Here is a 16,735-nt window from a genome sequence, read left to right as displayed (position 1 = left end):
CACTTGGATACAACAAAAGAGTACTAACTCATTTACACATTTAGCCCTTGGCTTGAATATACATATAATACATCAAGAAACTAAACAACAAAAGTATGCCCGCCTCTAGCCTCCCAAGCTACGTCCTTGGAGGTGGCATGTTACCTGTACCTGAAAATGATATTCCCATATAGGGTGAGCCACAGCCCAGTAGAGATATGCTAAACACAGTATGAGCAATGACTAAGACATTAGCAATTGATAAATGTTCAATTTTCATAAACCAATTCATAATCTATTTCCATTTCTTATCAATTTCACAATTTCCATCAATGGCTTTGAACCTGGCCAACCACTTATATGAGACAAGACTCATATTAAACATTTTCCATTTTTACAATAGATAAACACATAAGTTATATCAATATCTCAACAGATAAGCATACAAGCTGTATCCACATTTCAACAGATATGCATATTAGCTATATCAACACTTCCAATGACAAGCATATGAGCTGTATCAACACATTATCTGACAAGCATATGAGCTGTATCAGTGGAGTCCATCCCCTATCTCCTCCCAAACAACATCTGGTTTGGAGGTCCATCCCCTATCTTTCCCTAAACCGTGGAGTACATCCCCTATCTCCTCCCACACACACAATTCATATATACACAAAGGTCATATACACAATCAATCAATACATAACGTTAATGTATTCTATCAACCGCCATACTCTATGACATATCCAATTGATTAGTTTTAGTTTGCCTAATCATCATGCATTGTCTACAACAATCAAAACTACCCTCCACCGGTAGCCCAAGCAATTATTTCTAAACAGATAATAAAAGCTCCAACAGATAAAATATCAATGTTTTCAAAATCGAGCGATTTATAAATCCAACTCGATCATTTCACAACATAATGAGTCAATTTCATTATTTCCAACACAATTCCATAAGTTCACAATTTTTCCCAAATTAATTATGCCAATTAGTTTATACCACAAATTAGGGTTTTCTACCCCCTTTTCCAAATTTTGACCCAATGGCCTAAGATCAACAACCAACAACTATATCATCACTTTGGAACCCAAAATACAAGTTATGAGCCCAAAATCACAAAACCCTTTTTACATATTTTGAAACCCTAAGTCCCAACATCTTCTAAGTTCAACACTCTATCAAAACAACTAAAAATCTAGGTCAAAGACCATAAGAGTGAGTAGGAATCCCTACATCAAAAGATGACAACCAACGAAGAAGATGACGAAAACGAACTTGCTCCAAATCACGAGTTTCTCAGATCAAAAGATAGCCCTCGACGATCAACAACTCTTTTGTAAAGGCCAAAGGTGAGGAAAACACCTTAGCTAGATCAAAATCTAGAGAGAAGGCAAGGTTTTAGAGAGAGAGGCTCTCAAATGGCTTTTTCGAAAAAGTAAGAGAGAGAAAGGAGAAGAAAAAGTGATTTAAAACTGCCTCACAGCCAACTGATATACGACATTCCCGCTCGAGCGGAAAACACAACGCTCGAGCGTCAAGAACAAAAACTAGGTCCGCTCGAGCGCAAAAATTCCTGCTCGAGCGCCAAGACACAAGAATAATGTAAGTTCGCTCGAGCGCGAAAACCAGTCCGCTCGAGCGTAGATTTCCCCCTCCCAGAACTTATACCCAGAAAGTGTTACCCGTTCGAGCTTAAACAAACCCGCTCGAGCGTAAAAATCACATCTGCAGAAGTTTTGCAGGAACACGAAATACTGGAGGTGTGCAATCCCCGCTCGAGCGCAAGAAGACCCGCTCAAGCGGACAGCCTAAAAATTGGGCAACAAGGAATTGAAACCAAGGCCTAACCAACCTGTAACAACCCTGCCCAAAACATCCTAAAACTCAATCAAGCGGAATTAAAGGACGACAACAAGATAGATACAACTACCAACTTCACAGAACCAAGTCCGGAACACAACAGAATAGTAAAGGGACAACCGGGATCGTTATATGGCTCGTCCACATAGCACCTCAGCCAACATCTCGGCCACGTGGCGCAACCTTAAAAATACGTCCCCACAACTGCCTCCTAGGTTCTATTACCTCGGTAACCTGAGGTGATGGAACCTACATCGTTTCATCTTCCAACATGTCGGCCAAACAACATGTTAGATATACTTTTCCGACCAAAATCATGACTCGTCAGCATAAAGAAACAAGGACTCAAATATCCACTCGTTAAGAATCAAGAATCAAGGACCAAGAACCATCATGTTCTATCTTATCCAAGTCCAACATGTCAACAGAGATCGCATTACTAGTAGAGATCATGGCTTGCTAATTCAAGAACATCAAGATCATAGTATCAACTCATCAGAAACCAAAAATAAACAAGTTCTGCCCCCATCCAAATTCAACATCTTAACCGAGATCAACATCTCAACTGAAATCATCATGTCAACCAAGATTGCCATCTCAACCGAGATCGCACTTCTCAACCGAGATCATCATCTCTACTGAGATCGCACTTCTCAATGAAGATCATCATCAAATTGGAGCGTACTAATCACATCTCTATTGTGTCGCAGTAGTTTTGCCCCCCGCCGCCTGGCGTCAACACGAGCACGTCGCCCAAGGACTCAAAATCATAACGTTTTGCCATATTTTTTCAATTCCAACAAAATCTTTTCACTTTCTCATTTTGTCTATATCTATGTCCCCAGACTCCATCTTTTCTACAAACCATCATCGTTGTTCTTGAAGCTTTCATTGCTATGAATACTCCGTTCATGCCCAAGGTTCAAACTCTACTAGCTAAATCAGACTAGTAGTCAAGCAATTCATCAACTGCTCCACGCATCAACCCACCATCTCAATGGCAATGCAAATGCCGACATAGCGATAATCCTACTGCCAAAACTAGGAGCAGGAAACACCAAGGTCCTAAGCTCCTAGCCTACGACCTTGACAAACCTCCAATCGCTCTACCTGTTACATACTAACAAGTAACCATCGTCGTAACTAATAACAACATGTCTTGTCGTAGAAGACCTTCTTGCTGACATCCTTGATGTCATAACTGTGCAATCCACTCCATCTCCTTATAGTCAATCGAACATGCTCATGCCTCCAGCAACTAAACATCTCGGAAGAGAAGCACTTGAAGCAAAAGGACCAAGTTACTACTGCCAAAGTTGAGGCCATTACTAAGGCCGCTGAAAAGAAAGCTGTCGAAGTTGAGAAGAAACTAGCAGAGGCACTAACTAGCAAGAAACAGACGCCAAGGCCTATCAAGAAGGCCAAGACTCTGTCCGAGATCAATATAAGGAACAGGTCAACATCTCGAATAAAACCGTCATCTCGGATCATGTCATCTCAGGTATAAATGTTATTTCAGATACCTTTATCTCACCAAAATTTTGTGAAGATTTTGAAATCACTAACTCAGTCTTCATTAACTCATTTCTGCGAAATTTCTCTCAAACCTCCATTGTTGTTCCTTCGAGCTCACTGTAACCGTCTGTTCATCACCTCAAGCGAGCCTTTCACTATTTGGTTCTAGTTAACATCATCGTCTAACTCCGGCGAACTTCATTCCAATGTTTACTTCTCGGTTTCTCCCTGTAAGTACCCTATTTCTTTCGCACTTTCCTTTCTCAAGTACATTTCTTTTTCTTTAGCTAATTGTAACTTTTCTTTTGAACAACTTCTATTTTTGTCGGGCCGAAGTGCCTTCTAATGTAATTGAACAAGCTTCCTTTTGTGAATATATGTCTTTATTCTTTTTCTTCGAAGTGTTGGATGTATGTCTTGCTATCTTCTCTGTCTTGTATGTTTCCATACTTAGAATTTTTCTTATCTTTCCAAGTATGACAACTTGGTTCCTTACCTTGGATCAAAATACCTCGAGTACATGATCTTAGATTAGAACTAATTAATTATCTCAGATTTAGCTTAGTGATCAACCATATCGGGTAACATATCTCGGATAGTATCTTTATCATTTGTCTCGAATATCTTCAACTTGTAAAATTTTTCTAAAAATTTTCACAAGTGTTACACTCATTCATGTTTCTTGTCCCCTAATGTGAATCTAAGTGTCTCTTATGTTCACATTAAGGATGCATCTCCTGATTCTTGCCTAAGTTTAACTTAGACATCCATGATTGAGGTCATTGCGTTTGACTTTCCCAAACTAAACACTTAAGGCTTGACCTTAGTATATCGAGAGTACTATTTACTTAGGCTTTTCGCACAAACCAGCCAAAATATGACAAGTTTCACCTTGTTTTATACTGAAACATCGCCTTATACTTGGTTCAACTCTACCATCATAGCAAGTCTAAGTTAATTGCCTTGTTCACCATGGGAACGTCGCTTGATTCTTAGTTCAACTTTGCCATCATGGTAAGTCTAAGTTAATCGTCTTGTTCACTACGGGAACATCGCCTTATACTTAGTTCAACTCTACCATCATGGAAAGTCTAAGTTAATCACCTTGTTCACCATGGGAACATCGCCTTATACTTAGTTCAACTCTGCCATCATGGCAAGTCTAAGTTAATCGCCTCGTTCACCATAGGAAAATCTCCTTATACTTAGTTCAACTCTGCCATCAATGAAAGTCTAAGTTAATCGTCATGTTTCATGTTAAAACATTGTAGACTTAGTTTAACTCTACCATCATGGCAAGTCTAAGTTAATCGTTATATTTCATGTTGAAACATTGCTGACTTAGTTCAATTATGCCATCATGGCAAGTCTAAGTTAATCGTCATGTTCACCATAGGAACATTGCCTTGAGACTTTTTCAGTCTTATCCCACAATCATAAACAGCATTTTTGTCATGACCCCATTCCGCCCCTAGTAGAATGGCGCCGTGATGGCAAGTAATCCGAGATTACCGAAGGCTAACTTCCAAAATTCACACACAATCAGAGTATAAATATATGGGGCTCACAAGTGCGGAAGCAATATATATAATTCTAATTAGTCCATAAGAGTTGTGCATAAGTCAAATGGAATGGCATACATCTTAACAAGGTATTACAACTTGGGTACAATAAAATGAAGTACAAAAGTACATCTTCACCGAAAGGCTTTTCGAGCCATCATATACAAAATACAATGAAATGCAAGCTAAGAAGCATGATCTTCAAGATGCTACAAATGCGAATCCAAAACAAGTTGCAAAGCACATCTAGGCGTCGTCGCCGTCCTGCTCATCACCTACATATATATAGAGAGGGTGAGCTTGGATACTCAGTGAATGGTACAAGTAATATAGGGTTTGTATGCATGATATCCGAGATCTTTAACAAAACAATACATAATCATAGCTTGTAACAAAACATGGGATGAATCAAGTTCATCTAACAAATCTTTCAAGCTTCATCAATCAAAGTCTTCCAAGGCGTTCAAGTTTCAAGGGATGACATTTGACAAAGGTTGTGCAACAAATGCTTATAGTCCCCTAGCACGTACAGACTTTCAAGGATTGTGCCACAAATGCTTATAGTCCCCTAGCACGTACGCACTTTCAAGGATTGTGCTACAAATGCTTATAGTCCCCTAGCACGTACGGACTTTCAAGGATTGTATCAAAACCAAGGCTAATACTTGACACACAAAATAGGGATAGTCATTCATGATTAACAAATACTTTTTCCAAAACAAGGCAAAGCAAAGCTTTATCAAAACGTTATAACATAGCTTTATTAAAAATACCACTCACATAGTTCTTCAAACGTCGGGGTTACAAGCAAGGATCCAAGGCCTACAAGCACATAACAAATCCCATTGAATGCACTATCAAACAAGCTTTACATGAATGCAAATGATCTCGGCATTCCTTCAAAACTAAGTCGAACCGAAACAAAGCACTGTTCCCCATCTCGGGAAAACATAATGGGCACCAACCAGGTCTTGGCCGAGGTCCCACACCTCCTTGCCGAGGTGTGGTCCCGATGGCCACATTTAAGGAAACGAAGTCGGGAAAATCTGGGTTTCCCTTTCTTTGAAGAACATGAAGAACATGAATGCAAAGAGCATAACCTGCTATTACAAAATTTGAGATTTCATGCTATGAATTCAAAACATGGACCTGGGCACCCATACTCGAAGATTTTATGAAAACAAACACAAAAGCATGAATCTTAATGCAAACTTTTGGATCAAACAAGGCTTTTATTCAAGAACACATGTATGTCACTTTCTCTTTCTAAAACCAAACTTTAAATCAATGCATGGCTTACAAATCGTGCTCGATCATGCAATGCAGCTAGATGGACAATAAGAACAACAAGAGTAGATTAAGATTCTAACCTCAAAACACGAATAAAACGGTTTGAACTCTAAGGATCAAGCTTGGAAATCTATTCCTCCTCTAGGAACTTCTCTCTCCTTAAGAACAAGATATGATACAAAATGATGCATTTCTCTCTCTATCGGCTGATTTAACACTCAGCTCGGACACGTGGCAACGGTTGGTTGGTTCTTCTCAAAAAGGTGACTGAGTGAAAAGACAAGACCATGACAAAGTGTGCTCAACAAACAAGATGGCATAGGCACTCCAGCAGGTAATGATCTCGGCTAAGAAGGACAACACTTGGCCTAGCTGTGCCACACCTCAGCCTAGATGTGCCACACCTCAGCCTAGGTCGTACCAATCCAGGAACAAGATCACTTAGGCGCAAAGGTAACATCTCGACCTAGATAATACACATCTCGGCCTCGGTGATGAACACCTCGGCCTAGATGATGACATCTCGGCCAACATGCCTTGGAGAAGGTGGAGATCAACCAGAGTGGTTCCAAGATAGTTCTAAGTTTAAGGTGACCTCGGCTTGGATTAACCTAGGCTAAACACACACACCAAACAAGGAATAAAGCATGCAAGTAACACTTATGCAAGACAAATCAAGGTTTTGCAAAATGCAACATATCAAGACAAGATCAGGTAATATACGCAAGCATGACCAGAGTAAAGTGAGGGTTGTTACAATTTTGTAATGAACAAATGCGATACTAGTGTTTTATTAATACTTCAGCTGAGGTTATTGACATCATTAGAGCCGAGCTCCAAATTTCGTCAAGTCACATTCCAAGGCCTCAACAATCTCTTACCTTCAAGATCTTCTAATCTCAAGTAAGCTTTGTTTTATCTCAAATTTGTTCGTGTAACAACCCCGACCCATGATTAACGCTAATGTATGATTAAGCATGCTAAGTAAATGATTTAGACGAAATCCTAAATTAATTGCATGAGTGTGTTACTTTAAATGCATTTTTATCTGTTTGATGTAGAAAGATCTGTTCATGTTTTAGTTTCGATTTGCGAATTGAAGGCCTTATCGACATCCCATTCAGAAATTGACTTGACTTATATGTTAATTAGGGTTTTTAGAATTTTATGGTAGGTTTAATTGAAATTCGATTTGAAACAATTAACTTAGATTAATTTAATGCCATTTGATTAACCTTGATTATTTACTACCAAGTGAGTCATATTTGACCCCACTAGTTCAACTTTACACCCTCATTCCTACTCTTTAATGCTAAAAAATGAGAGGAATGGAAAGAGTAGGAAGATTTGGTCCTAGGCTTGAGAATTTAACTCAAATCAAAGAATTCCTAGAAAAGAAGAGGGAATTTTGGAGATTTGATCATCTAGCTCAAAAATTAGCACCTAAGACCCAATTGAACATCTAAGGTAAGAAGTCAAGTCTCTAGTCTTGAAATTGAGTTAATTCATCTATGAATTCAAGTGAATTGAGCTATGAGATGTAAGAATTAAGCTTAAAAGGTAGGAAGGAAGATTAATCCATGCATGCATGTTCATTTCATTACATTTGGCGCATGTTTGCTAAGAATTCTCTTATGCATGTCATAGATTGAGCTTAATTGTAGGAATTCATCATTTTTTCTATCAAATTGCCAAATTTGATCATGTTTTAAAGTGACTGGGTTCAAGAGAATTCATGTATGTTGTATTCTTGAATCATTCATAAAGTTTAAGTTGAATTTGTGTACAATTGGCATACTTTTGGGCTTTGATTTCATGAAATGATCTTTAAATCATGATGTTTTGTGAGTTTCTAAGTGTTTTATAGAATTTTGGCCCAAAAGGATGAGTTTTGAAGGGTTGAATTCAAAGTTTGCTATTTGGAGGCAAATCTGGAAAATCCAGAATTTTGCCTCTATGCTCGAGCGAAGGATTCCACACTTGAGCGACCGCTTGCATTTTCACACTTTCGCTTGAACGAGAAAAGGTTGGCTCGAGCATAAATTGCATGCTCTCAGAAGTTGCGTATTTTGGAAGCACGCTCGAGCGACAAGAGTTGCGCTCGAGCAAGCGTCAAGCAACCATCGAGCGAAGATTGCATGCAACTAGAACTTTTTCACATTTTGCAGACCACTCGAGCGAAGGAGTGTGCGCTCGAGCAACCACTCACATTCGGTATGTCCGCTCGAGCGAAGAAAGCTACGCTCGAGCGAGACCCCTGTTTTCATCAAGTTTTGAAAAATATTTTCAAGTATATTTTTGCACCCTTATCCCATCCTAGGCATTCCTAGGCCATGATTAAGACATCATAATAAGGATAATGAAGTACAACCACACCAAAACAAGTAGAAAGGACTAAGTTATCAATTCTGGGTGTGTAATTTAGTATACGTTCATTCTGTAACTGTGTAGGTTACGCGCCTCAAGGAAGTTGAATAGCCCGCTTGCAGCCCTGTTATCTGTGAGTAACAATGCTGTAAAGCTATGTTAAATTATAATTATTTTCCGAATGATTAATTGTACTGCTTTCTGAATGATATTGTTTACTGAATGAATGTTTGTCCTATTTTATGAACTGTACTCGTGGCATCCATAGCAACTTACTGTTACCATTACTGTTACTGCTACTGATGTTACTGTTACAAAGATCTCTATCAGTTCCAATGTTGGAACTACTATTTACTGATACGATGGACATCAATTGATTGTTCGGTGTTTTAAGACCTACTGTATTGTTTAGCTATTGGATGTACCACGTATGACTACTGTAATTCCTATGTGAAAGATATGATTTGGAATTATGAAATATTGATCAATTAACTAGTTTACTGATGCAAATAACTGTTTCAAACACTGAAATGACATTCATTCTTAACCCCTTTATGCATTTGTTATTTACTGGGCCTTCGCTCACTAGTTATTTATTATGTATGTAGGTGAGCAGGATCGAGATGAGCAAGATCAAGATCAGGCTTAAGATGATGCCTGGAACGTTTTGTGTTTGTCAGCCACCTTTTGCGCCTCACGAGGAGGTTCCAGATCGAGTCATGTTTTGTGGCTATGTTATTATGAATGTATAAGACTGTGCCTTTTGCCTTATGAACAAGTGACGAGTGTATACTATATCTTTTGTTGGCATTCGTATGTTATAAAAGTATAAGCTTATCTGTCTCATGTATGTCTTCACAGCTCAATGGACTATGATTACTTATTATGTATTTTCTTCCGTAGCCCCTAATTACATGTCTAAGTGATAAGAGGCCTTTGGTAATTCAAGGATTACTGGCCAGTTACGTCGCTAACCCTATAGGGGCGGGTTTGGGTCGTGACAGTTCGCCTCCAGTAAGTTCTGATCTTTTCAAAATTGTTCACCTCGGTCAAACTCCTGTCTTCTATGACCTACTCATCTAGACGGAGATCTTGTCTTTTGGATCTAGGATCTACTCACTTAGGTTGAGCACTTGTCTTCTTGGACCTAATAATCTAGGCCAAGATCTTGTTCTCTGGGATCTGGGATCCGCTCACTTAAGTTAAGCTCTTGTCTTCTCGGACCTACTCTTTTAGACTGAGATTTTATTTTCTGAGATTTGGGATCTACTCACTTAAGTTGAGCTACTGTCTTCTCAGACATACTCATCTAGGCCAAGATCTTACCTTCTGGGATCTGAGATATGCTCACTTAAGCTGAGCTCTTGTCTTCTTGGACCTACTCATCAAGGCCAACAACTTGTCTTCTAGATCTGGGATCTGCTCACTTAGGCTGAGCTCTTGTGTTCTTGAGCCTAATCTTCTAGGCTGAGATCTTGTCTTCTGGGATCTGCTTACTTAGGCTGAGCTTTTGTCTTCTCGGACCTAATCGTTTAGGCCGAGATCTTGTCTTCTGGGATTTGGGATCTGCTTACTTAGGCTGAGCTCTTGTCTTCTCGGACCTAATCATCTAGGCCGAGATCTTGTCTTCTGGGATCTGGGATCTGCTTACTTAGGCTGAGCTCTTGTTTTCTCGGACCTAATCATCTAGGTCGAGATCTTGTCTTCTAGGATCTGGGATCTGTTTACCTAGGTTGATCTTTCCATACTTGAAGGTCATCTCCTTAGGAGCGCTTCTACCCCTTGTCTTTGCATTCATCCTTTCTGGAAGGGTCTTCATTCCGTCAATATCGACACATTTTCCATCTTCACTGAACTAGTTGTCGTCGACACGTTGATCTTGCACGATGATGACCATATATTCTGACTAAGTTCTCACAGACTGCGCCAAATTTGGGTGAGGATTTCCGACCACACAACCAAATAGAGAACTAAGCTGGAGAGCACGTGATAGAATAGATTAAGCCAACGACCTGTCAATAAGAAGATAAGAATACCATAATGGTTCGTCCACCCGGGGGTACTCCGACGATCAAGTCAGTCAATTTATCTCTCAAAGATATCAAACAAGTACTCAATGCATAAGTCAGAGCATACCTTAGACCCACTGGGTGCCTTACTTTTATAATGATCAGTGTCCAACTTCCCTAGAAGTTTTATTTCATGGAATTCTATCCTTTACAAGGATAACATCTATCACAACTCACACTATTCAGATTAAGATGAACTTTTTCAAGAGTCACATCTCTATCCGAATAGGTAGCTTGATGCCATCTAGGATCTTGTCCTCTATCTGAATTCTGACATTACTACATCATATCTCGCAATATCACAACAAACTCAGTATCATAACTCGCACACGTGACACCTCAACCAACATCTCGGCCACGTGGCATAACCCTAAAAATACATCTCCACAATATTTATATGATTCTAATAGTGAACCTAAGCACAGGTGGCTGGAAACAAGCAAGTAGTAGCCTTTAAATTAACACCAGCCAAAAAATTAATGCCAGCCAAGGTGTACATTGGTAGTCCTAATCCAAAGAGGTCCTTTAAATTAACGCCATCCCCAACAAGTGAGATTCTTTATGAAAGTCGTTCCCTATAAGTAGTATTACATGTACCAATTAGTATCAGCGGTACTACATATATCAATTAGTATATTAACTACTGTATCAATATTAGTTATGACATTATTATTCACCCTACTCATTAAACAAATTATAAATATAAAAAATTTCTTAAATTATGGCACATCATCCATTACTAACTAAGTTGTTAAATTAATGGCTATTCTCTATTCTTTTGGAGTCAAAATTGAACCATGAAAGTATATAGCGAAACAAGAAGAAGAAAAAGAAAGCTTATCATCGGCTGTACTTCCTCGGAACATTCATTCGCTGCTGAATTAATTGCCAACAATTCAGATCTCCTAACAGAGATCCTAATCCGAGTCCCAGCAAAATCCCTAATCAGATTCAAGTTGGTGTCAAAGCAATGGCTCTCTCTCATCTTTGACTCCCAATTCGCCTTCTACTACGCTCGCTGAAATCACCATTCCTCTATCTCAGCCTTATATTTCTACTCAAACCATTGGTCTCCCGATGAACAACTCCAGTCTGTATCAATTGCTGGACAGCAAACTCTTCTTCCCTCACTCTTCTTTCTCGATGGTGTCATTGTATCAAGTTCTGCAACAACGATTGAACGCTCTTGCAATGGTTTAATCTTGTGCATTAATGGTTTCAGAAAACCCCCATATATTGTTTGTAATCTCACCACAAAGAAATTCTCACTTATTCCGGACATTGGTCCCACTTCATCTGAATCGTATCGTAAAAATGCTGGTGCTTTCTTGGCTTTTGATCCTGCAACATCGCCTCATTATAAAGTTTTATTGTTTAATTACAGTTATGTTAATAATGGACACTGGGTCGAAATTGAAATTTACAGTTCGCAGACTTCGTTTTGGAAACACGTTTCTGTGCCTGAACCGCGAGGTGTGCGATTCATGTTCAGCGTGTTTTGGAACGGAGCTATTCATGGTATAAGCTATGCGAATGTTCATGCTTGATTTGAGGTTGAGGAAGAGAAATTGATACAAACCCCAATGCCTCGAAACCCTAAAATCCTTTCTCTTGATAAGATTAGGTATTTTGGAGAATGTGGTGGTGATTTGCTTCTTATTTAGACTCCTCAGCGTTGTGCTATGGGATTTAGAATCCTTCAGATGCACAGGGATTACTGCGAGTGGATTGTGAAGTACCGGATCCATCTTAGACCCATTTTATTTGTATTACCTAAGACAGAACGCAAAACCATAGTCACATGCTATCAGTTTAATGTGCTCTGTGTCGTGAAAGGAGCGAATGAAAAAGATTTTACACTGGTGTTAGCTATTTGGGAAAAAGTTATTTCTTATAATGTCAAGTCCAAGACATTGAAGGAGCTTCATGATTTATCAACAGATGATCTTGATGATTGGGGAGCAAATTGGTGTAATACTACTTATCAATTCATTGAAAGCCTATCACCTGTTTGATCATTGTCCTGCATGTTTCTACTTCTTTCTTCAGCAGATGGTATGTCCCTCAACAAGCTGTTCTATATTTCTATCTGTTTAAGTATTTGTTATTGTTAGTTTCTTGGTTTGTGATGCTATGCAACTATCATCTTTTGATGTTTAGATTCTGTTTTAAGCTTGCATTACAAATAGATTCCTCATTCATCAATTAACGTTGAAATACAACTGATGTACATAGCATAGCTCCTACTGTCACTGTGATTATTAATTTTGTTGCTTCATATGTGAGCCCTGTTTTGACCACAGTAATTTATTCACTCAAGTATCATTTAGATTGTTCCGATTACCAAAGAGGGTATGTTGAATTCATTCACTTCCTGGTTTTAATCTCCTAGTTATGAAGTAGTTCGGTGGGATGGTTTTAAATGGTTAGGGAAGGAGTAGAATATATTGAAACAAAATGTTTTGAAAAATTGTTGGAATTTCATAATTGTCATCAACTCAAAGAAATCAATCCGCTGTTTGCAACTGCCATTAATTATTAGTAGTTCCTTTTCATGAGCTTCTTCTTTTGTAAAATGCTTCTAGTAAGACCGTGCTGCTTCACTAGTTCTTCCAAAATAAAATGAAATTCCTTACTAAATCAAGAGATTTAAGGTGTTAGTTTACATAGGAACCAATAATTGTGTTCAGAACTGTGTAAATAACAATTAAATTTTTTAAAAAAAGAATATAAAAAGAGAGAGAAGAAATAGAGAAGCACAAATACTACGTTGGTATAATTTGATTTAACATGCAATTGCAATTTAAAAACTGTGTTCAAGTTTGGAAGGCTCAACTTGGTCTCTTCACTCAGTGAGGGTTAGATTGAGTCTATTAATTTGGTCTATGTTTGTGTTGTTTGAGTTTTCAGAAAGGTTCAAAAAAGTAGGTTCTAGTCATTAAAATAGCATCTTACAGTAGGAGCTGAGTTTGATTGCCAACTTCTACTAGCTGTAGGTTTTGGTACGCTTAGGGTCGTACTTTTATCGAAATCTCATTTTAATCTCTTAACAATCAATTATGACAGTCAGCATCTTACATTTTCACATTTGGTCAATCCTATTATTGTAGCCTTGTCATTTAACAGCTTTTGCTTCAACAAAAAGAAAAAGAAAAAAAAAACGGATGATTAATTTTAAAAAACACATTTTTTGCACACTTTTGTTTAGACAAACATGATAAAATGAAAATATTACAATTATCAGATCTACTTAATTTTTTGATAAATGATATAAATGGAAGACCTTACAAAATGAATAGGTTAAATTATCAAAATAAAACTGATGATGAGCCCCCTACTCGGACAACACCTGTCAATCCAGGTATGAATTGAACAGAAGCTCAATTCTTTTTTTTCTTTTCTTTTTTATTTATTTTCATTTTGGTCAGTCTTTTTTTCTTTTCTTTTCTTTTTTTTATTTGTATTTTGGTAAGCCACTAAATCATATGAGTGAGGATACAATACACACCCTAAAAAAAAGATGTACCATATGCAAGTTTTATAACCAAGTCACTTTTAACATTAACTTCATAAATTATAATTAAATATTTTTCATACATATCTAAAATCCTTTTCAATTATAATTAAAAGGGTAAATTATAATTTAACCACCTGTGGTTTGCCTAAAAAACACAGAGCCCCCCTATAATTTCATTTGTAATACTTAAATCCCCTATACTTCATACCAAAGTGCAATTTTCGATGAAACTATTTGTTTAAACAGAACGTGTGTTGCACGACCATAAATGGTGAGTGGAGCAATTTTTTTTGCCCAAAAACATATAACAAATGACCAAAACACCCATACTGGCATATATATACACAGAATGGTGTAGTGCAACAAAGCATGGGTTACACTCTTGGACCATCGCACAGGTTCTCTCTCCTTTATTATATAAATATGCAACACCATCACCTTCCATGCAACACCATCACCTTCCTTGCAAAACCACCACCATCACCTTTTATTTCTCCTCTCATCTCACTACCATCACCTTCTATGCAAAATCACAACCAACCAACATCACCACCATTATATTCCATGCAAAACCACAACCAACTGCTTATTCCATGCAAAGCCACCACTCAAAATCACCACCCCAACTTCTCTCTCTAAAAATTATCCAAACCCACTTTTCTTCTTATAATTCAAATTAGTAACAAACCCAACCCATGAAATCAAACAATTAATATGTGTAAACATTTCGATTTTTGAAATAGCATTGATTGAATTCATACCAACCAAATCCACTTTTTCTTCTTGTTTCCGACATTTCTTCGGCCCATCTTTCAGACTCCATAATTTTCTCGTTTTTTAACGATTTTATCATGTTCTTTCACTAATCTCCTCACCTTGCTTTATAGTTCATCATACATTACCTCGTATTCTCATTTCTTCCTAAAATGGGTGGTTTCGGTAGGCCGAAAGTTGTCCGAAAACTAACTTCACACATTTCAAAGAAACATCTCCAAATCTATTTCTTTCTTTTTCATCATTCACCCTTTTTTGTTGCTTCATCTATAGCACTTTGTAAAGGGTGGTTCTTGGTTTTGACAGAGCTGGGCAATGGTGGTGATGATGGTGGTCACGGTAAGAGAGAAGATATATACATTGTACGGGGGCGGAATATCCTCTGTTCTCCGTACTCCTTGGTCGTCAAGCTTCTTGTGATGGCGTCTATCTCTGCAACACAAAAATGGTGAGCTGCCCGGCGGTGGTGTGCCGGAAAGACCCTCCGACGATCAAGTCAGACCACAAGCTAAAGGAGAAGGTTATCAGAGAGAAATTTTTTGATAGGATGAATTCGCTTACCTCCAACGTCCCTCTTCCTCCATATTTCTAGGCTGGCCATGCAGCCTCAAGATTGTGCGCGCACTACCTCTGTTGTCCCTCCCTGGACAGGTGGCAGTGCTCGCCTCTCACCACCTTACGCGTGTAAAGGCTTAGTCCTCCCTCCAGTACAGACAGAACTGCCCAACGGTACTGAGGCGTGCATGGAGCGGATGTCCTCTCCTTCACGCCATTGGCCCAGGTGGCATACTTAACCGGAGTACCACGTCCGGCCTGTCACTTGTGGAGAGTCGCTATTACATTCTCATAACCGAGCTATGTGTCACCGACCTATAACTTGGAATCAGGCGAAAGCCTGCCCACCTCAGCCGAACTATCATTGGTCGGTTCATCATGACCATCCGGTTGCGAGGTATGCCGGCCTCCAACCGGTCTACCTTCAATCTTGGTCACATGAAGCCACTCTATATCGGCTGACCAATCCAAGGTGCACCGGCCTTGATCGCGCCCACGGACTAGCTCGGGCTACCTTTTAACCCGGTCAGCATCCGCTAACCCAAGCTCCGTTCGACACGTTCAAGATGCAGCTCAGCTATGCCAGTTGGTGACTGACCGATCAATATTTCCGACCGTGCAAGGCAGGCCGCTGGCCATGTCCACAGAGATTACCTTGGCGCTACGCGGTCCGTCACGTCTGACGTTATCTCAGCTTGGCCGTACAGTCAGGTGCAAATCTCCCCTCTCAATTGCCCCTTAAACCCATCCGAGCTATCGTGATTGGGTTTACCTCTGTGACCGAGCTAATCGGTTGAATTGCGCCATTACCGAGCCGAGCATCATGAGGAAATATCTGGCGCCGAGGTGTCCCGTTTGGCCGGCCATCGTGTCGGCAATCTTGTCAAGGGTCGTACGGCCGTACAGCCGTACTGACAGCCGCGTTTCCAGTGCCAAGTGGCTTCACGCCATTGGGTCGTGCAGCCAGCTGTTCTGCACACGCGGAATTCAAACGGCTGCGCCATTTGGGTGGTTTCCCCCCTTTTTATGCACAGACCAAGGGTCATTTGAACCCTTCACTCTCCATCTTCTTCCAGAGCTCTAAACCCTAGCCTCCCATCGCTCCAAGCTCCCAACCGTTGCTGCCCCTTGCTGTGTCTGCCATTCCTGACGTTGCAGTCGAGCTCTCGAGGCCTAACTCACTTCTCATTCGTTTTCGGTAAGTCACACTACCCCTCCCTTGTATTTTCTACTCCCGT

General features: G+C 39.4%; 1 protein-coding gene across 1 annotated transcript; it reads left to right on the top strand.

Moving 5' to 3' along the window:
• Positions 1-11,448: 11,448 nt before the first annotated feature.
• LOC145823659 (F-box protein At5g07610-like) lies at positions 11,449-12,666 on the top strand. Its single transcript, XM_082923157.1, has 3 exons — positions 11,449-11,606; positions 11,874-12,186; positions 12,316-12,666. The coding sequence occupies exons 1-3, from the start codon at positions 11,449-11,451 to the stop codon at positions 12,664-12,666; spliced, it is 822 nt and encodes a 273-aa protein (XP_082779283.1).
• Positions 12,667-16,735: the final 4,069 nt, after the last annotated feature.

The sequence above is a fragment of the Camellia sinensis genome, chromosome 4, assembly GCF_055761805.1.
Source record: "Camellia sinensis isolate YWXY chromosome 4, ASM5576180v1, whole genome shotgun sequence".
Classification (NCBI taxonomy): domain Eukaryota; kingdom Viridiplantae; phylum Streptophyta; class Magnoliopsida; order Ericales; family Theaceae; genus Camellia; species Camellia sinensis.
The sequence above is the reverse complement of the archived record's forward strand: the minus strand, read 5'-3'. Positions and strand labels throughout refer to the sequence as shown.